The sequence below is a fragment of the Mustela nigripes genome, chromosome 15, assembly GCF_022355385.1.
Source record: "Mustela nigripes isolate SB6536 chromosome 15, MUSNIG.SB6536, whole genome shotgun sequence".
Classification (NCBI taxonomy): Eukaryota; Metazoa; Chordata; class Mammalia; order Carnivora; family Mustelidae; genus Mustela; species Mustela nigripes.
Genome location: NC_081571.1, coordinates 75085402 through 75108889, shown reverse-complemented (window position 1 = coordinate 75108889; position 23488 = coordinate 75085402). Strand labels below are relative to the sequence as shown.

Sequence of the window (23488 nt, the reverse complement as noted above, 5' to 3'; positions counted from 1 at the left end):
CAAACTTTCTGAAACTTTAGCTAAACTTTTTTTTAAAAAAGAGCTGAAAAAGGGCGTGGTTGACATTGAGAAAGAATTATTAATACAGAAGATAAAGTGGTGGGAGACCTCAAAGAAATGGCAGAAATCATGAAGGAAAAAGCGAAAGAGACTAACCACTCTGATGTGACCAATACAAGCTCCTGGAGAAAAAAGAGAATGGATAGAAGAAAATTAATAATGAGAGAATAATGTTCCTAAATTGAGGAAAAGCATAAGTCAGTAGATTGAAAGGAGTCACTAAATCTCAGGGAGATTAAATGAAAAAAAAAAAAAAATTCCTAGGCATGTCCTGGTGACCTTCCTTGGTTGCAAGCATAAGGAAAAATGTTTAAGCCTTTCAGCAGGGTTAAAAAATCAGGAAAAACAAAATAATTGTACTGTGCATCAGATACAACTCATCTACAATATTGGAAGGTAGAAGGCAGTGAGTTAATATATGTATAGACAGACTTGAGAGCAAAGAAACTGTATGCAGCAACAATAGTCATGTCCATGGTAAAAATACATTTTGGTGGGTAATGGGTATTAAAGTATTAATTAAGGTATCAATTAAAGTATTGATATAATGATCACTGGCTGTTACATGTAAGTGATGAACCACTAACTTTTACTCCTGAAACCAATTTTACACTAGAATTCAAATAAAAAATTAGAAGGAAAAATGAATTTTGAATAGGAAAGCTTAAAAGAGTGTACAACTTGTGATATTTATATGAAAAAGTATGCTAATCATAAGTATATTGGAGAAGTAGCAAAGGAAAAGGAGATGTAGACCAGAGAGGCTGACAAGGAAAGAAGAGAGGTAGGTGTCCAATCCAAATGAAAGATGACAATAAAAATGTCACACAAGAATCCTTTGGAAAAAAGTAGTTATGGTTCAAGAAACTAGAAGTAAATGTGTAAATAATCTCCAAAAAAGCAGGATTTAGGAAGGGGCCATGATACTCATGAAACATGGGTGATAGAAGCATGCTGTGTAGATGGTGGGGGTGTAAGGGATGCCTGAGCAAGCAAATTTGTGTGGGAGAGGAGCTTACAATTATTCAAATTTGATCAATAATAAAAAAGGATAGATTGATTTATGACTGTTGTGAATTGAACTGGAGGAAAAGGAAAGTAGAATGTCCAAATTAACAAGGGGGGGAGAAATTAGCAACAGTTTCACCATGTCAGAAACGACAAGAAAAATTTATAGCAATGACATACAAAAAATTGGAAAGAAGACCAAGGCTAATTTTGGCACATCAAATATGCACAGATTGAATTTTCCTCTCAAAAGACCTAGAAAATCGGATTATGCTTAAACGCAAACTCAAATAGTGTATTGATTATAGGAAACACATACAAGGTGGCCCCAAAAGGTGGCTGAAAATCATCTCTCGATGAAACAACTAAAACTTACAACTAAGATATTATTGTATTTTAAATGCTTAGCAGGACATGCAAAAAATTTAGGAATATCCTCAAGGCCAAAAATTGTGATGTAAGTGCAGAACATGAGATGGGCACTAACACCAATGGCTACTCTGACGACATTTGCTTATCTTTGTCATCTAAAACTTGGGATTTTAAGAGCTATAACCAGGATAGAAGAACCTGCGAAGGTGAGGTGCCAGAATAGAGACCCCCACATAACATGGGAACCTGAGGTCTGTATTTTAGTGAAAGAAGGAAAAAGTCCACCCTCAGGAGGATATGATAAGGAAACTTTCAATTTTGACCTTGACTGCAGATTATTAGAAAAAGAGTAAGCTTTACTGAAAATGTGTCAACACAAACATGCCTACACATGGGGTTGGAGTTCCCATGGATTGTACCTACTTTCAAAGATGAAATAATTCTTATTTTATTTGAGAAATTACAGATCATGCAAAAGATGGAAAACTCCACAATACATTTGAGAAAGCTAGTGTAAGCTTAACCAAAACCTTGATGATGATAGTACAGGTAAAATTATGGACCAATTTCATATATGACAATAGTTACAAGTATTATAAGTAACATGTTATTCAATAAAATCCAACAGGCTAGCATTACCATCTAAGATTTATTCCAGGAATATATAAATGGTCAACATCAAAGACTCTTGTAATATATTTCTTTGGCTCAGTAAATTAAAAGCTAAAATCCTGTAAGCAGAGCAAAAGGAAAGCCCTTAAACATGGTGGTAATTAATTACCAAAACCCACTGCAACCATTTTACATGAATGCTGGAAAATTAACTTTGAAAATAGGAGCAAATTAGGGATCTCTCTTACTGTCAATTTTGTATTATAACTGTATTATAATACAGAAGTAGCATTATAGCTAGTGAATTAATACAATTAACTCCTAAAGAAGTCTTGAAAAAAATCTTATCTTCATTTGCAGGTGAAATGTACATATTTCTATAAAACCCAGGAGGTATTATTTAAAATATTAGAAGAATGTAGTAAGGTGGGTATAGAAAATCATTATAGAAAAATCAATAGCCTTTTTACCCACTGGAACTAACTAGGTGGAAATGGTAAATAAATAGAAATAAAAAGGGTTAAAAATGCATTTATGTTAGTTATCAGACTATTAAAGTCATAGAAATAAATTTCACAAGCCAACAATAACATCATTATGGGGGAAATTTTTATTAAAGAATATCATCCAAATAAATAGAAAAACTGTGTTTTTTGGATAAGAAGACTCAATAATAGTCCTCCTAAAGTCCTATTTTGCTTTAAAAGGTAAGGAAGAAGTTTAAAAAGATAAAGGTAGAAACATGTGACCAAATAAAATTTAAAGTGGTTGTATAGAGCTGCTGCCACCAAAGTTAAAAATCAAACTATTGACTAGGGAAAAAATATTTGCAGTTCATATAGCAGACAAAGATTAATGTCCTTAATATCAGCAACTCTGAACACTGATAAGAAAGACAAAACACCACCATAGAAAATTGGCATGGTTATGAACAGGAAAATTGTTTTAAAAGGAAAAAATCTAAATGATCAATACACATATGAACAGATAAGTTAGTTTGATTAAGTTCCATTACATCTGGTGATAGCATAGATTTAGGACAAGAAACCCTTTCCTATCTTGCTAGAAGGCAAAAGACTTAAACATTTTGAAAGTAATCCCTTAATATTTTCTACAATTTTAAACATGCAAACCTGTCCTTTGCCCCAGGAATGCCAGCTTTGAGAATGTATATGTAGATGCAAAAGCCCAATAAAATACTGATATTGTGTAAGGATAGTTAGTGCAATCTTGTTTTAGAAGTGGAAAAATGTTTAACCATTTTTCCTGATGATTCCTAATCAAGGAAATCCAACCCTTCAATAAATCAGAAGGAAAATGTTGAACCAAATAAACATTGAAGACTTCTGGGTAAGATGGCAGAGTAGGGGACCCTAAATTCACCACGTCTCAAAGACACAACTAGGTAACAGCCACATCAGTGTAAATAATCCAGAAAACAACCTGAGGACTGGCAGAACAGACTCTTCACAACTACATGGAGAGAAGATACCACATTGAAGAGGGCAAGAAGAGCCTCGGAGATACGGTTGATAGCTAAATTAACCTGAGGGACTGACTATCCATGGGCAGGAGGGAGATACAGCAGTTTGAAAAGCATGTGGGATTTATGGGAGGGAGATTTGTGTATTAATCTTAGAGCATGTGCTAGAGGGGCAGGGGTCCTTGGGGGACTTCAAGAACAAAAGAGATGGCAGGTGCAATTCCCTCCCCACCCCCAGCCTAAACACTTACACACCTGTGGGAACCAACATGGGAACAACACTAACCACCTAATTTGCTAACAGTATGTCACACCCAAGCATTCTCCTGCAGACCTGCCCTTTCAGTACACATTTGACCAAAGCCCATCAATCAATGCTACAAGCCTGGCAGTATGTAAGCAGCCCCACAGGGGTCAGCATCACCCCAAAGAGACTCCTACCACAGGGAGAGGGGAAGGACACACACATCAGTCCAACTATGACACCAGTAGTAGGTTGGGGACAAACATTCTTGTCTGACTACTGGCCCCAACCACCAATGAAAGGTTCTCAGGGGCCAACACAGGGTAACTACCCTACAGTTTGGTGCTACTGCATCTCTGGAAAATGCCTAGTCTGACTCAACTCAAGCCTTAGGCAGCCCCAGACTAGCATATTGACAACACAGGGACTAAACCCTGCCCAAAATAGGCAAAGAGAATGATTGCAGACAACAGCACTGAGAGCAAAAGAAGCTCAGCCATAACACTAGGGCACACACAATAACATAAGAGACAGACTTGAAGCACCAAGTTCTGGTGAGCAGGAACATTGCACTGCAGGGCACTACAGAAACTCTTCTTTATAAGGTCACTACTTTTAAGAGCAGGAGATATAGCTAACCTTCCTAAGACAGAAGCAGATACAGAGAATTAGGCAAAATGAGGATACAGAGAAATATGTCCCAAATGAAAGAACAGGACAAAATTACAGCAAAATAATTAAATGAAATGAAGATAAGTAATATCCCTAATAGAGAATTTAAAGTAATGGTCATACAGATACTTACTGAACTTGAGAAAAGAGTGGAGAATGTCACTGAGGCCCTTAATAAAGAGAAAGAAAATGTGACAAAGAGCCAATCAGAAATGAAGAACTCAAAAACTAAAATTTAAAATAAACCAAATAGAAAAAATAGACTAGAAGAAGCAGAAGAATGAATCAGCAATTTGAAAAAGAGTAATGTAAAGCAATCAAGCTGAACAGGAGAGAGAGACAAAATAATAATAATAATAAATGAAGATGGGGCGCCTGGGTGACTCAGTGGGTTAAGCCTCTGTGTCTTTGGCTCAGGTCATGAACTCAGGGTCCTGGGATTGAGCCCTACATCGGGCTCTCTGCTCGGCAGGGAGCCTACTTCCCCCTCCCCCTCTGCCTGCCTCTCTGCCTATTTGTGATCTCTCTTTGTCAAATAAATAAATAAAATCTTGTAAAATTTTAAAAAAATGAAAAAAGGGAATTCAGCGACATCATTAATTATAATAGTATTTGCATTAGATAGAAATTAGATTAAATAGAAATTAGATTAATTAGAAATTGGATTGCAGTAGAAGAAAGAGAAATGGGGACAGAAAATTTATTTGAAGAAAAAGTAGCTGAGAACGTCTCAAATTTGGAGAAAGAAACAGAAATCCAGATTTGGGAGACACAGAGAGCTCTCCACAAAATCAACCAAGGAGGTCCACAACAAGGTACATGGTAATTAAAATAGCAATAAGTAGTGACAGAGAATTTTAAAATCAGCAAGAGAAAAGAAATCTGTTACATCAAGGGGAAACCCTATAAGGTTATCAGATGATTTTTCAGCAGAAATTTTTCAGGCCAGAAGAAAGTGTCATAATATTTTTAAAGTGCTGAAAGAAAAAACCTGCAGCCAAGAATACTCTATCCAATAAAGGCTATCATTCAGAATAGAAGGAGAGATAAAGATTTTCTGAGACAAACAAAAGCTAAAGGAATTCATGACCATTAAACCAGCTCTACCGGAAGTGTTAAAAGGGAGGCTTTGAGTGGAAAATAAGACCATAAGTAAGAGCAAGAGGAGCAAGAAACACAAAAGCAGTAAATTTAAGTATCTATAAAAATTGGTCAAGAGATTCATAAAATAAAAGGATGTAAAATTTGACACATATACCTAAAAATACGGAGGGGAGAGGAGTAAAGAATGTGTTCAAGAGGAAGGGAGGGAAAACTGAACGGGAAGAAATCAGAGAGGGAGAAAAACCATGAGAGATTCTTGACTCCAGGAGACAAACTGAGGGTTACAGAAAGGAGTGGAGTAACTGGGTGGTGGGTGTTAAGGAGGGCATGTGATTTGATGAGCACTGAGTGTTATACATAACTAAAAAATCATTGAACACTGCATCAAAATGGTATACTCTATGCTGGCTAATTGAACTTAAATTAAAAAAAAAAAAAAAAAGAATGGGTTCAACCTTATTGAACCATCAATGTAATATATTCCTAAGATGTTAGATGCAAACCGATTGGTAACCAAAAATTAAAAGCCAGTAATAGATATGCAAAAAATAAAGAGGACTCCAAATATATCATTTTAAAAAGCCAGCAAACTCTGAGAGAAAAGAGCAAGAAAAGAAAGGAACAGAGAAGAGCTACAAAAACAACCATAAAACAAGTAACAAAATGGCAATAAATACATTTCTATCAATAATTACTTTGAAAGTAAATGGACTAAATGCTCCAATCAAAAGACATAGCATGACGGAATAGATTAAAAAGCAAGACCCATTTCTATGCTGCCTATAAGAGACTCACTTCAGATACATCAAAAGTAAAGGGATAGAAAAGCATTTATCACGCAAATGGCGGTGAAAAGGAAGCTGGGATAGCAATCCTTAGATTGGACAAAATAGACTTTAAAACAAAAAGTAACAAGAGACAAAGAAGGACACAATAGAATCATAAAGGGAACAATTCAATAAGAAGATATAAAAATTGTAAATATTGCACCTGATGTGGGAACTGTCCAATTTTCCCAACACCAGTGGGGTTGTTGAAAAGAGACTATCTTTTTACATTGCATATTTAATCTTTTGTCATAGATTTATTAACTATATAATCATGGATTTACTTCTGGGCTCTCTATTGATCTATGTGTTTGTTTTTGTGCCAATATCATACTGTTTTGATTACTACAGCTTTATTGAATATCTTGAAATCTGGGGTTGTGATACCTCCCAGTTTCTTCCAGTTTTTCAAGATTGCTTTGACTATTCAGGGTCTTTTGTGGTTCCATATAAACTTTAAGATTGTTTGTTCTAGTTATTATTACTTAGTCCTTACCAGTCTGTATGCTTTTGATTTCTTTTGCTTGCCTGATTGCTGTGGCTCAGACTTCCAGTACTATGTTGAGTAAAAGAAAACAGACATCACTGTCTTGTTACTCATCTTAGAAGAAAGTTCTCAGTTTTTCACCATTGAATAGAATGTTACCTGTAGGTTTTTCAAATATGGACTTTATTATGTAATATGAGTGGGGAAAAAATCCCTTCTGCGAGTCTATGTTGGCCTAGAAAAAAAGAGGGAAGCACTCCTCTGTTCCAATTTTCCATTAAATCATCTGGTATCTTCTCAAAGGGATATGTTTGACTAATTCTAGCACTCATTTTTGTGCTCTTTAATTAGAAGTTCATTTTACATTTCACACTTTAATTCCAGTTGCAAACTTCTTTATAAAATGAGTATTCTTACCCATGGGACAAGTAAAGGAAAAATAACATGCTGTGTTTATAAGTGTATTTTATAACATTGATATTTGTAATAGCAAGTTCATAGAATTAATGCGATTATTAAAAGGTTGTAGTACTCATTTATTAATATATTAATAATCATTGTTAATTTTCTTAATAATGCAGACATAAATCATATTAATATATTAATTTATGCGTGTGTGTATATATACACACACACGTAAATTGCTTGATATATAATCCATATTTCTTTGCTCATTTATGTGGTCCCATAATGAGATCTACCCTTTTTTATTTTAGTTTACGGATGCTTAGTAATATGTAAATAATTTTACAACATACCATGTGCATTATAGAAACTGTCTTTAGAAAATATAACCTATGGAAAAATGCAGCCTTTCTGCATATACAATATTCAATTAAATAGCTTTTAAATAAATATCAAATAGTGGGTAATAAAAAATAACACTTACAAACATTTAACAAGTTAACACATTTCATGGATTGCTCAAGTTGTATTTGGTCTGCTACGGTCTGTTGGTGTTTTTCAAAACCATTTTTTTTAACACGTCACTCTAGATCCTTGTGGGATTTTCATTTTATGTAAGAGCTGCTGAAATTCAAATACTAGCACATGTATAAAATATTTTGAAATAAATTATAATTTTAGGTTCCAATTTCACTGTCTCTTTGTTCCTCCAGGTGGCTTTTACAGTACTTTTTGATTTGGAAGCACTTCTGAAGATATGGTGTTTGGGATTTACTGGATATATTAGCTCATCTCTCCACAAATTTGAACTACTACTCGTAATTGGAACTACTCTCCATGTATATCCAGATCTTTATCATTCTCAGTTCACATACTTTCAGGTAATATGGGGAATGTCTGCTTGTCTGTAGAATTTTTTTCTTTCCAGAGAAAATACCAGTCACATTATAACAACTATACAGAATTGTGTTAAATGGTTATATATAATTATTATAGAATAAACACAAACTTGAGGTAAACCCAGTGACATCTTCAATACCAAAAATAGTGCATTCATAAATTATCATTGTATTTCAAACTTCTAAAAATGCACAATAATAAAGGGAGATATTTTAGATGAAATTTTCTCCTTAGATGAAAAAAAGTGCATTCCAACTTCACTAATTTTATTTATTGGCAATTCCAAAGCTGTTATTTTCAGAGAAATTATAATTTCAGCTGCCAAATTACAACTTGAATCTCTATACTTCTGGTACCTCAGGAAAGGACATGAAAACATAATTCACAAAAATGGTAACAAATATCCTACAAACATGGGTGAAAAGCTGGGCCTCTAGTAATCACTGCCAAACATACTGAAATCACAGAGGATATCGTGGGTCAAGCCTTCAGTATATTAGCATCTTTGGAGATAAATCCCTTGTCATTTGTCGGGTTATATCCTTAGGCTTGGTTATCATAAGGGAAGGGACCAGGACAAGAGATAAACGCATTTTGCTTTTGGGTGCTGCTGTCTAGCTTTACAAAATCAACAAGAGCATTTATTACTTGCATTTGATAATTAGTGTAGATGATTATAGGAAACATACCTGTTAATCAAAACAACAAGATATCTTTTACAAACTTATTAAGTCAACCAAATTAAGAAAAATATGGTACCTATTTTTAATTTTTTTTAAATTTTTTATTAACATATAATGTATTATTAGCCCTAGGGGTACAGGTCTGTGAATCACCAGGTTTATACACTTCACCGCACTCACCATAGCACATACCTTCCCCAATGTCCATAACCCAACCACCCTCTCCCTCCCCACCCCTAGTAATGCTCAGTTTGTTTTGTGAGATTAAGAGTCTCTCATGGAGAGATCCCTCCGGATCCCTATTTCAACAAGGATACATACACATTCAGGGTATTAAAATTCCTCTAGTTTCTCACAGATAACTTTTTAGTGAAAAGTTAGAAATATATTAAAATTTTAATGCAAATATATTTATTTTGAAATTGTGAGAAAAAAATGGGAACTTTTAAAATGGTAAACATTTGAGGAATAGCTTAGGAAGTCACATGCATATTTAACAATATAGTAATGACTATCATGAATTTATGATTACTTAGAGACATGATTCATTTATCTCTAGTTTTTTCCTACTTGTCTATTTTCCACAAAATATCTAAAATTAGTATGCATGGTTCTAATCATTTTATATAGATAGAGACATAGTTGAATAATATTCTGTCAATGAAGTTTGCAACTTCAGTGTTGTCTTTGATCCTGAATTATAATCTAAAATCATTTAATTTATGTTCATGGTTAAGGGATTTTCATTTGTATCTCTCTATACATGACCATGTTTATATTTTTCTAATGAAATTATTAGATACTACCTCACTTATTATATGGTTAAAATATAGATCTCTGGAGAAGTTCTAGTGTCACAAGGATTTTTGCAAATTCACATATAAGAGCCCACTGTCCTGGGCAGATTAGCTCTTCATGGGCTCACTCTGGTCTCCCTTGTGGGTCCTTGGACTTTTTATCTGACTGGGCCTTTCCTCATTGTGTTGGCAGCATGTCTTCCTTTAGTGATTTTCACATTTTTATATTTAAGTGAAGTCAACAGTCTAGTACAAAATGACTCCCTTTATAGTGTCAGTTATCTCTGAGAGCAGTTATTGGTGTTATTCTCTATTTATTCAAGTTGATATTTACTGAGCACCTACAATGTTCCAGGCACAGTTCCAGATTTGGAGGACAGAAGTGAACAAGCAGGGAAAAGCCCCACCTCAGGAAGCTTACATTCTAGAGGGCAGAGAGTTCACAAACAAGTACACATAAGAAAGTGCTGGAAATATTATAAAGGAGAAACAAAGGCAAAAAGGATAAGGGCTGGGGACGGGGTGGGGGTGGAGCCTATTTTAGGTAAGTTGCTCCTGGCAGCCCTCTCTGGAGAAGTCGCTTTTGAGCAGAGACTAAACGAAGTGAAGGGATAAGCCAAGAAAGCCTCATGGCACCTTCCTCAAGTGAAAACATGTTTGATGTGTTTAAAGAAGAGAATAAAGGCCAGTGTGGTTGGACTGAAATGAGTATAGCACGCTATTGTCCAGTAGGAAGAAATAGTTTCACAAAATGCTAAGGTTCTGACATACCCAGGTAATCCTGATGACCTTGGTGAGTATTTATTGTGCATTTACTATGTGCCAGGCACCATGCTGAGTGCCTTGTGCTGTTTGTTACTCACCACCGTCCTGTGAGACAGAGAGCACACATGAAACTGAGATCCCAAAGTTGCCCAAGACCACATAACTAGCAAGTGGCAGAAACTCATTGCTAAGAAGTTTAATTTTATAGTCTAAATTCCTAGCCATGCAATTTTTTTTTAATTTTATTTATTTATTTGACAGAGAGAAATCACAAGTAGATGGAGAGGCAGGCAGAGAGAGAGGGAAGCAGGCTCCCTGCTGAGCAGAGAGCCTGATGCGGGACTTGATCCCAGGACCCTGAGATCATGACCTGAGCCGAAGGCAGCGGCTTAACCCACTGAGCCACCCAGGCGCCCCTAGCCATGCAATTTTTAAAGCATCTCACTTGTAATTAACAGAGAGATCTTGAAAATACAGACTTAGAAATATGACCAGGAAAATGGGCTTTGGAAGTAACCACAAAATGTTCTATGGTGCTTGTCTTTCAGAGTATGGTTCACTTTATTCCATATCTGTAGGAACGCAAAATCTAAAGGCTTTATTGGATAAACACAGTGAAAAGCATATTTATCCCCAAATAAATGAAAAGGCATAACTAGAGTCATTGATAAGGATTTTGCCTTTCCAAGGATTCGGCTTACACCTTTGAAAATGCCGATCAAATCGGCCATGTTGAAGTCATGTTAAGTTCTGCTTCCAGCTATGAAATATTAATTTATCAAAGTTGCACAGATGTGCAGATGCTGTTTTATTAGGATTTGGGATAGGACTCAAAATTACTTTGACAATCTTTTAAATATGATCTTAATACAAGCCGTATTAAAAGCTGAGCTATAAAGCCAGTTAAATTGTTCCTGTAAACTTGCCTGGACTCAGCTGTTAACAATTAGATACTGAATCATTTATGTCTGAGAATAAAAAATCTGTAAGAATGTGAAATCCTTCCATATTGTTATTCTGGATATTATGTGAATGTTAGTATTTTAATAGCACTTATGATAAAGCTATTCACTTGTCATTTGGAAAGATGGCCTGAGTATCATAGGTTCTGATTTGGAAACATAGGTAAATTCTAACAGGAAGACTGGTAGCTTAACCATGTATATAGCACAATGCTTACTTGGAACAATATGATTTTTCACAGAAATTTTCTGTTTTTTTCAGTATTGTGTGAAGGAATTAAAATTAACCATACATTTTCCAACTTCTTTAAATGTTTGTCCTTTAGTTTCCTATCCACGTGGCTATATTTGTATTCTGTAGACAATAAGAATGATAAAATTCATCAGCAATATTTCCTGTTAATCCAAGTCCTAAGGGAGTAATGTGGCTTCAGGTACAGCATGGTGCAGAAGCTACAATGGTATCATAGGGACTCTGTATATTTACTCACCTTTCTTCTGTGTCAGTATTATTAAGCAGGCTTTCCCCATATAGTATCAAAGATGGCTCCCCAAAGCTCAAGGCTTCCGTGGTGCTCACAGTAATGCCAATTGGGGATAAAAAATGCCATGTGTTACAGATCCAACAAAAGTTCCAAGGATGACTCAGGTTGTTGTAAATATTCCCTTCAAGCCCAGATTGTGGGCATCATGGAGTCCCTTCTGGACCTCATGGACCAAGTGTGGAGCAGGAATAATTTGCCAAAGGAAAATCAGAAACTGTAGGAAACTAGGAATGTTGGAAGATTACAAACATATATATGTGTAAAAATTAAAATCTAGGTTTTAAAGTACTTCCTGTTCTTTACTATATTGAAAATAGACTATTCATTTTTCTTCTTCTAAGAAGACTTCACAGGCATCTACAGCTCTTACCAAATCGTCTTAGACAACGTTATATTATTATATTTGTACTGACCATATTTTATCTATGCCCAGATCACAGTTTTCCTTTTCCTGTTTCCTATCTCTGAGTCTTGGATTTGCCTTATAATCAGTGGCATGCCACAGTTTAATTAAAGCACTTTTTCTTCTCAGAGGCACATTAAAAAAATGTTGACATCTTAGACTTAAGGAAGAAATTCTGTTTTTCCATGCTTTACACTTCAATTTTGGATTATACACTAATTTATACTTTTAATCTTATAAATATGCCCTTAAGAGCTATGCTTTGTAAAAACAAACAAAAAAATTAAGCTATGCCTTTGTATTATACTGTCTTTGCAATTATAGGCATTGCACCTTATTTGTCTGACACAATGTCTGGCACATAATAACCAATATTTGTTAAAGTGAGTGAGCAAACAAATTTATTAATTAATAAGCAGCTATGGGGGGTTGCATTTATATACTTGCAAAACACCTGAGCATGCGTATGTGTGCTTAGATGACAAGCTAAGCAAATATAACAAAGATCAAAAATACAAGTCTTACATAAGACAGAAGTTTGTTTCTCTCCAGTAGTTAGTGGTGTCCAGGGAAAGTCAGTGGCTCTGCTCCACATGGTCATGCAGGAATCCAGCTGTTGAGGTGGATTGAATCTGTCAGCCTCCATACAAGCCTTCTATTTCTGGTCCAAAGGGACTACTCCATTTGTTTCTATTTTCCTGCCAAGGAAGGCATAAAGAGTAACCAAGGCAAGCCAATTTACTTCAATGGGCCAAAAGTTGCAAATATTACTTCCTTTCATATTCCATCAATATGAACCCAGTCCCCTGGCCACAGCTCACAAATGGGGCTAGAAAATGTGGTCTAAAGTCCCAGCCAGCCACTTGCTAGGCTAAAATGCCAAAAGTTCTGTTATTTAAAGGAAGGATAGGTTGGATATTAGGGTATCAGTCTCAGGCATAAGTAAAGACTCCTTGTTAGTAGACTTTTAAAAAAATGTCTTACATTTTACATCTTACATAATACATAGGAAGCTTTATTCTATGTGTTAATATAGCTGATATTGAGCTAAACATTTTCTTCTACATTTGAACATTAGGGGGGAAAATCACTTTAATTTCAACAATGTGTTTTAGGTAATAGCACTTTGAATTCCCCCATTGCATGTCAAAAAGCCTCAGTTTTCCTACATTCATTTGGGCTCTGTCGAGTTCTGGCTCTCAGGCTCTAAGAGCTCAACTGAGATCTCAGTTATGATATTGTTGTTTTTTGTCTATAGCTTCTCAAATGGAAAAGTACGATTTTTACGAAGTCCTGTGAAAAATGAGGTTTCAGTGTGAACTTATTTAAGATTCAGTGTAAAAAAATGATCAAGTACGTATGTTTTTCTCTCACACAACAGGTTCTTCGGGTAGTTCGACTTATTAAGATTTCCCCAGCACTAGAAGACTTTGTGTATAAGATATTCGGTCCTGGAAAAAAGCTGGGGAGTTTGGTTGTATTTACTGCCAGCCTCCTGATCGTAATGTCAGCAATTAGTCTGCAGATGTTCTGCTTTGTTGAAGAACTGGACAGGTTTACAACGTTTCCAAGGGTAAGAATGAAAAATGCAGCCAATTTAATTCCTCCTTCTTATTTTTACAATAATGGTTAACATCAAAATAATTTCCCTTTAAGAGTGGTTCAGAAACACAGTCCTAGTTTTGATAACTTGGAATAATTTAGTTTTGAAATTTAAAATAGTCTCTTCTGCAGGGTGCCGGCATCTGAGCACCTTTTCAGCATTGTCAAGTTATACATCAGTTCTTTAAATTCTGAAAATAGTCTGATAGAATGAGATGCTGAAACTAGTCAAGATGAAAGCTAGGGCTCTTAGCACCTATAGATGAAAATAGAACAGAATTTTTAAATAGTTTTTTGTGTCTGTGAGAGTTACCATTTTAAAATCTGTTTTATAATTCATATATTTTTATGACAAATGTAATCTAGAAGGGGGATTTGATTTTCAATTTAATAAAATTCATAAACTCTTCAGATTTCAAATGTCTATAGAAGATTGTCCAGTTCACGCTGCTGCATTATCATTAGAATTCACTTAGGCTAAGAAGGAAGTTAAAAATCAATCAATTCATACACAGAACTCATAGAAAATATAACTCTAATCAAGGATTCTGAAATTTAACTCCATGTGGATTTAGAAACATGAAAAAATATAACGACCAAGACAAAATATATATATTTTTTTCACCATAAGCTGAACTAGTAAAGCCTATTATATGGGAAGGATGATCTTGGGGTTACAACAGGATGTAATGCATTTTTTTTTCAATAATCTTTGAGGATAAAGGTGTCTATACTCAAGCTTGTAGAATAATAAAGCCTGGGTGTTTGTTTAATCTTGTGCTAAATTGTTACATATCACCGAGCATTTGTTGAGTAAGTCTAAACAACCAGGCAATTTTGGTGATCTTTGGACAAAAACACAACTATATCCCTTATCTTCAAGAAATTCTCAGTTGAAGGGGGTGTCCTGTTAGTAAACATGAAGCATGATAAAAGCAAGCTCAGGTGTTCTGGGAACCCAGAGGTAAGGGCTGTAACCAGGACTGGAAAAATCCAAGAAGGTTTCTTGAAGGAGGCAGTTACTAAAGAACAGTTGTAGGTAGCCGCGTGGAGGAACAACACGGTGTCCCAGGTTGGGGACAGCATATGCAAAAGGTCTGAGGTGAGCCATTCTTGTTCCAGAATTTAGAGGAGAGGGAAAGGTCAATGTGAGAGAAGGACATAAGACCAAGGAAATTTTAAGTTGGATGAAAGTGCGATTGCATTTAAATGCTGTTGAGAAAGCCAGTAGAGGGTGAGGTTGAAGATGTATGAGCCACAGAGGACAGTGGCAAAAGTTTCCAGAAACAAGAGTCCAGAGCCCTGGCACAAAGACTGGTCTTAAATAAGTGTTTACTTGTCCTGTGTCTGGGTGGTGATATAGGACAGCGAGTGAAATCTAAAGTCACAGTGAGTCTTTGGTCACTTACTGCCACAGTGCAAATAACAGGCCAAAATAAGCAGTGGCTCCCAGCATTCACTGAACAGCACTCAACAGCACCGGGTAGCCGTCAGGTGGGAAAGCACAGATGTGGCAGGAAGGATAGAGAAAGATGCCTCAGTTGAGGCCCCTGGATGATGCACCCTCGGACTAGAAGCACCTGAGCTAGGAATATGGCCATGCATAAAAGCATGGCGGCCTGGAATGGAGGGCTACTGAGTTTTTACCTCCAACTCCTCCTTCATGAGCCCGCCAGGCACACCTTCCTGGTGTGGGATGCAGTTGGCCTGGAGCCAGATTCTTCAGCAGGAAGTTCACCTGTTCCTGCTGGGATGAGGGTGCAGGGGGAGGGGGTGGGGTGTGATGCAGACAGAGATGACAGTGACGTCACTAAGCCCACCTTCTCTTAGTCTGCCCCCTTATGGGAGAAATGAAAATTGCAGAATGCCACTTTCAGAAAAACACTGAGACTGTCATTATCACAGTCTATCTCTGAGACCAGGTTAATTCAACACACAGTTTTGAAGGTCCACTAAGGGTCAGCCATTGTTCTATGAAACAGGGGATCCTAAAAAGAAAACCACCCTTAGTTCGATTCTTTATGTACACAGTCTTGTCTTAATTTCAAGTCTTCATCTTTTACCCTCTCCGCTAATCTCACGTTACTGATTTTATATCTCTTCCCCCAAAGCTCTTTGAGCCAGATGGTTTTGGAGTTCATAATATTCCAATTACTATAAGGGTGATATCACCCCCTTATTGATCGGAATTGTTTAAGTCCGCACTCTGTCATCAACACACTAGTGCTTCTTTAGCAAAACATCCACCTTTGGACAAAGAAAGAGAAATAAGGACAATAAATACATTTTGGGTCAGATTGGATTTCTGCTATTAAATGAGCTCCCCCCAAAAAGAGAAAGAAATATTTTAGGTATTTTCAATAGTGAAGCTGTGTATTGGGGCTGTGGCATGTGTAGGAAGGCATTGCAGATAGTGTGCACTTCTTGCCTTAGAGATCTGATTTCTTGTCACTCCTCCAGCACTTTTCAGCTGTTTGACACTGGCCAAATTATTCTTGGAGCTTTTATTTTTTTCACATCTAAAGTCTAGGTAAAAATAGTATTTTACCCATAGCATTGTACATATTGAATTGTATAAAAAAACAACCCCACTCTGGACTTAGCATTTTTCAAATGTTATATTCTAGGGGCGCCTGGGTGGCTCAGTCACTATGCACCTGCCTTCAGCTCAGGTCACGATCTCAGGGTTCTGGAATTGAGCCCCACATCGGGCTCCCTGCTCAGAGGGAGTCTGCTTCTCCCTCTCCCACTCCCCCTGCTTGTGTTCCCTCTCTCGCTGTGTCTCTTTCTGTCAAATAAATAAATAAATAATAACACATTGTTAAAAAATCTTATATCCTATGTAATATCTTTGAGGCCAGTATTTCAGATTCTGTATGAAAGACCAGGCTGCTTCAGAGCTATCTGAGTTAGCCCCTTGGGATTTGCTCTATTTTCCAGCTATAATAGTAATCAAGTAGCATTACGTTTTCAGGTCTCCAATTACTCAATTGTGTCTTTCTGCCTGATTACTTTGACCATCTTAATGAAAGCAGCCCAGCAACTACAGGGCCCCCTAATCAGTGATTCTGCGGCTGACAGGGTTGACAGCCTAAATGTGTGAAATGACTAGGAGTAGATTTTTCCTTGCACATGAACATAATTACGAGTTAAATCCCTGAAAAATAATCAAATTTTGCAAGAAATGTTAAAAAACATTGCAGCTACAAAAAGTAGTCATTATCATTCCCAGTCACATAAAACTCCAACCATTGGTGCTACTTAGCTGATAGGAAATCATCAGAAGAGATGGTCAGAAACACATGACTGTCATTGTTAGATTTCTGTTAGGACACTCACCTATGGGTCTTACCCCCTTCCCTTCTTACAGAATATCTCCTTCATTATCCAGTGGTTGGGTATTGAGGTGGGTTGGTTAATTATGGTATTAGCCAGAGCGCACAGCACATCGTTGTTTGGGAGCCAGCCTCCAAGATGGTCCAGACTCAAGTAAAGATGATAGAAATAAGTGCTGGTTCTTCAAGTTTCCATTTTACTTTGGAGTTCATCATGTGATCTTTCTTACACATACTTAGAGCTATGGGGTACAGGAGAGTCAACTGCATGCACACTTGAGAGATGCCTAGAGAATACCCGCCATGAAGAGTCCAGCAGAGATAGGTCCAGCCCGACTTGACAAAATAGCCTCAGTCTTTGTGCCCAGGGAAGAATCTTCCTTTGGCTCTTTCTTGAACCAGATCCTGACCCAGCCATCCAGGTGGCATGTTCTCCCTAGAGAAATAGGACTAGATAAGAAACCACTTTTTAATTGGACTTGATTACATCTTGGGTCCAGCAACCCCCCCACCATTAAACCCTCTAAGAGGACCTGACATGGACACGTAGAGGTGATGTCCCCACCCACTTTCCAAGAAGAGAAGCTTGAGGGCAGAGGAAACAGCAACGTGGGCACACTAAGTGCCTACCTGCTGACGGACCCTCTGACAGAGCTCCAGCCACCCTGAAAGTCCCCAGCTACTCCCTAAAATCCTTGAAGGTGAAGAGATTCTAAGGGACCCTTCACATGCATTATTACACCAGTTCCCTAATGGCTCTCCCTGCCTCAACTGCCCATCAGCCATTCTCCATTTACAGCAAAAATTAAACTGTCTCATGGCACCCTCCTATTTAAAATGTTTCAAGGTCCTCCTTTCCCTCAAGATAACAAACATTTTAATATGGTTTTCCATATCTTTCTTTTTCTCTATCCCTAATTACCTCTCTGGGCTCATATTTTAGGATTTCCCCTACCACATCTTTCAGAGGCAGAGAGGGCATCTGTCTTGCTCAGCAAATGCCCTTGTGCTTATCATAACACTTGCTAGTGAACAGGCTTTCATGGAGGAATGAGTGACAAGACTAGACCAAAGCAAATTTCTCTGATCCTTCCACACTGTATCAAGTTCAACATCCCAGATACTTTCTTCCACTGCTACCTGTTCCTCAAGGAACCACTTTACCCTCCATCACCCTAACCCTTATCCCACCTGAAATCTTTGCATAAATCTGTCAGAGTACTTTGTCAGAAAGTGGCAGAAATCTTGACTCCAACTGACTTGAACAATTGGGAAATTTCTCACAAAATTCAAGACTAGGTACATTAGGCAGAAAGCCAAGATTCTGAATCTCTCACTGAAATGGTCTCAGTTGTGGGTTGAATTATGTGCCCCCAAAAGTTATGTTGAAGTAACCCAAAATGACCTTATTTGGAAATACAGGTGCTAAGTAAAAATGAGGTCGTGAGGATGGGCCCTGACCCAGTATGACTGACAGTATAAGAGAGGAGATTTGGACATAGGCACAGACATACACAGAGGGGAGATGATATGAAGACACAGATGGAGAAGGCAGCCATGTGACCGGGGTGGCATCTACTAACCAAGGACCTCCCAGGATTTCTGGCAATCATCTGAAGCTAGAAGAAGCTGGGAGAGTCCTTCAGAGGGAGCATGATCTTGCCAACACTTTGACTTCACACTGCTGAGCTGTGACAAAATTAATTCCCTTGTTTTCAGCCACTCAGTTTGGTACTTTGTTAAGCTAGTCTAAGCAAACTACGGCAGTTTCTTCCTCCATGTGTTGTCTTCATGTGTTAGCAAAACAGGTGCAGTATTTCCAGAATTGGCAATACAATCTTGAGGAACAAGAGGGTCATCTCTGTCCAGGTCTCCTTCTTTAGGAGCAAGGACACCTTTCCCAGTACCATTTTCTACTTTCCCCACTTTCTGTCATCAGTCATTGGCAGAATTGGGTAACTTGGTCATCCCTAGAGGAATCATTGGCAAGATGATTGGAGTCAGCAGAATTGGCTTCCATTAATCACATGGGAAGCGATGGCTATTGGTGAAACAGCTACAAAATCACCACAATGGTCAGACGCAAAGTTTGGTCAAGATTTCTCTCTCACATTTCTCATCTCTAAAGCTTTTACATGTCTGGTACAAAAAATGTGTATAAATAGACATGTGATAGGAGGAGGGCTTGTGTTTAATTTCTCCCACTAGAAGTATCTGGGCCCCAGCATCTGGGCCCACATAGTATCTGCAAAGCAGCCAGCCTAGGGCCTGGCTCAGAGTGGATTCCTGCTCTCCCTCTTTTTACGATGGTCGTCACTTTCTGTTACACACCGTCGACATTTATGCAAGCTTCTCTTGCCTCTGCTAGACCGCAAGAACTGGAGGGTGGCAGCTTTGTGCTCTCCTTACCACAAATGTGGGGATTACCAAAATCCCCGATGCCATGGGATCAAAATCATCAGGAAGTAGAGTGAGGGCAGAAACCACCAGGGAGCTTCAGCAGACAGTCCCATGAAATGGAGAAGAGAAGCTTGAAATTTGTTAATGGGGAAAAAAGGAGAGTATGTTGACAGAATTTAATAAAACAACTTTGTCATCTCAACCAATCACTTTCTCTAATTTGGACCAAACAGACACATCACTGCTAAGCAGAAATCCCAAAGAAGATCAAGTTGTGCTGTGAGGTAGGATATCCACCCCCACCAGTCCTTGTTTCGTTGGGACTAATAGCTTGTATTACAGGGAGAATAATTAGATTAACTCTTCCTGATGGAACAGCCTGTACAGTCAAAAGGCCCAAATGACAGGCAAGAACCACCAGACTTTAACAAAGACAAAACAAGTTGAGTGTTTTCTATAGTTGTCTGACACAAGCTAATGCTTTTAAACATCCACTGTACATCTTCCACCAACTGAATATTTTTATTCCTTTTCTTCTCCCACTAATGGAATAAAACACAGGCCTCATTTCTTGTCCAGTTCTACCAATGGGGAGTTTCTAATTCATAAGCAATACATTACTGTCTATAAGAACAGGTTCTCGAATTTTAATATATTATGTATTTCATGTTTTCTTAACTTGCATTTTTTAATGTTAAATTAAAGATTTAACATAATTTTAAAAATTAATTTGCATTCTTAAATGTTAATTACTTGCTCTGTTGAATTTTCACTTATAAAATCATGTCTAAAGCAGTTATACAATATAAGCAGTAAATGCTATAAAACACTTAATTACAAAATTAATTTCTGTCTCCTCTTACCACCAAAATGGCTAATCATGCCTTCAGTTGTACTGAACAAATTACTGAGAAATTGAAATAAATAACTTGCTCCTTAATTTTTTTTCTTTTTTTTTTTTTTTTTTTTGGCCAGGACAGTCTGACTATATTTCTAATAATTTCAAGGTGTAGTTTATCTTCAAAAGTATAGTTATTAGTTCAATATTTATTAATTTTTGCTTTATTATTTCACATATTCTTAATTTTTCATGGAGTATTTCAGACACACAAGGAGATGTAAAGACTAATAAAGCGTATTCTTCTGTGGCTTGACAAGCACAGTAGTAGTTGGTGTGCAAGGCCTTGACTTTCCCTTCCTTATTACTCACTTCTCTTTCCTGTGGAGAAACACTTTTTTGAATTTGCTACTAAATGTTCTTAATGCATTCCTTTATGCTTTTAGTGCATATAGAAGCATCAACTAAAAATCACATATCTTTATGCGTAATTTAAACCTGCGTTATATAGTCTCAAACTGTACTGTTTCTTCTGCTAATTCCTTTTCTTTTTTTTTGCTCAACATTATGTTTATGAGATTTATCAATGGGTACATGTACATGTACATTTATTTCTCTTTTGGTTTAATATACAACTATATATTGCATTACATTTATAATGCACTATTCATATGAACACTTCACAATTTGTTTTCCCATTCTCCTGTCAAGTAGGTGAATTCTCCATGGGTTTGGACAGGACTTATGAATATGATGGAATTTCACTTCTGTGAATATGTTACTAATCAGTTAATTTGAGTCCACCGAAAAGGAATTATGCTGGTTGTGCCTGACACACTCAGTGGTACTGGGTTCTTAGGAGAGGAATTTGTTTCAAGAGTCTCTTGTTGGCTTTGAAGAAGTAAGCTGTCATGTTCAAGGGCCAAGTGGCTAGGTCTTGAGGGTAGCCGTTAGGAGCTGTGTGCTTCAAGAATGCAGGATCCTCAGTCCTGCAACCGTAGGAACTGAATTCTGAGAACAGTCTGAATGGGGGTTGAAGAAACTCCAAATGAGACCACAGCCCAAACTTCACCTTGATTTCAACTTCTGAGATCCTGAGCAGAGAACCCAGTTACACTGTACCCACATCTCTAACCTGCAGGAACCACGTATATTAAATGAGTATTGTTTTAAGATGCTGAGTTTGTGACCACTTTTAACACAGAAATACAAAACTAATGCAATCAGGTTTGGGATGTTTGCTCCTCATATTTTGTGACTCCAAATAGCGCTGCTCTGAGCATTGCAAATGAACTTGTACACACGTGAAATTCTGCACATGTGGATGTTTTGGGGGGGGGGATATGTAGCTCATATGTAGCTAATAGTAGATATGTAGCTAATAGTAGAAGTGCTGAGTCTTAGGATAAAGATAACTCATCTTCAACAGGTATTGATTATCTTGCGTTCCAGTCTCATTTCCCCAGTGTATCTGCCAACAGCAGTACATGAGAAGGTTCTCTGCTTCACAACTCAGCAACACTTGGTCTTGTCAGGCTGTGTTTTGCTTTCAACATTTAGCTCTTCATTTAACCTAAATTGATTTGTGTGGTTTCTGTGAGATAGGGAGCAATCTTATTTTATTTCCTTTCATATCCTTTGGATAACCCATTGTCACAGTACCATTTATTGACTAGTCTTTCCTTTACCCATGGTTCTTCCGTACTGGCTGTGTCAGAATAGGATTCCATGTGTGTGTGTCCTGGTCAAGACACACAAACTCCTTTTTCATCTCCTTTGGCCATGAAAAAAAAATTCTTTTTTGTCAATCTCTGATGAAGACCAATGAATATCCTGCCTTACTTGAGTAGTTCAGTTAGCAGACTCTTGCTTTCAAGGGTCTGTGACTTTGCCCCTTGTGCCTGACAGTATATGAAAAACCAAAGGCTCGCAGAGACCATAAATCCCCTAAGAGTGCCTTTTTTTTGACCCAAGCTGCTTATTATCTTTTAGTCCCAGGGTTTCCATTATTTCCTTAGGGTCTTAAATAGGCCTTTAAAAGGATTTGTTGCATTTTAACCAGAATTTGGAGTGGGAGATTATCAGTTTTTTCTCATATATGATCAGACACTGAGGTTCACTAATATAATTTTGAGAACTAAAAGAACCCCATTCCATTGGTTATATTTCAGATGTATATATTTCTTTCTTTTTTTTTTTTCCGTAGACACAACCTGATCCCAGGCCATCCCATCATCCGCCTTCATCATCTGCAACCTCGTTACTTGTTTGCATTACAGATATTGTCTCCTCTTGATTCTTATAAACTCATGTCGGTGCTCCCCTAATTGCTACACCATTGAGATTCATTTTCCACAAAATATTGGATACATCCATTCACAACAATTGATTAAATAGTGTATGTGTTTTGTTGCTGTTTATAATTCAGCCCACGTTCTTTGTGTGATGGAACGATGAAGCGTCCACACATGAACAAACGTATGAACTGTCCTCTTTAACTTGTGACATAGTTAAGAGTGTAAGGAAAAAGTCAACTTACCCCATAGCAGACACATAAGAAAGAACTCAATGAAGCCAGAAGGTGAAATATGGTATCAAAGATGTGCTGGAGAATATTTTAAAATTCTGGGAACCTACTGTGTGCAAAGCTCTATGAAGAGTGGTCTTTAGGGATCTGTATGGTTTCAACAGATAAGAACTTGGGTAATGGCGTTAGATGAGAGTATCCCTTATCAGGAAGACAGAATGAGTAAATCAGAGACATGGAGAATCACAGGGCCTGGAGGGACACATGAAAAAGGAACTGCAGTGTTCACGTCTGGAGCCAGAAGATAGGGTGTTTTCTGAGGTTGGAATTGTGACACAGGTGAATGGTTGAGAAGATTCATTTTTTCATTCTTATTTTCTTTCTGGAGAATAAAGGAGAGCTATTTTAAGGAAGCTACCTAGAAGAAATATTACTTCTCAGAGGAGGTATTTTCATT

At 37.3% G+C, this 23488-nt stretch overlaps 1 protein-coding gene across 5 annotated transcripts in view; it reads left to right on the top strand.

Moving 5' to 3' along the window:
* NALCN (sodium leak channel, non-selective) overlaps window positions 1-23488 on the top strand; it is a 303976-nt gene that overhangs the window by 139652 nt on the left and 140836 nt on the right. For all 5 annotated transcript variants that reach the window (XM_059377544.1, XM_059377540.1, XM_059377545.1 and 2 more), the window contains exons 12-13: window positions 7988-8155; window positions 13711-13902. In XM_059377544.1, coding sequence (XP_059233527.1) covers window positions 7988-8155; window positions 13711-13902 — 360 coding nt within the window. The remainder of the gene's footprint in view (window positions 1-7987; window positions 8156-13710; window positions 13903-23488) is intronic.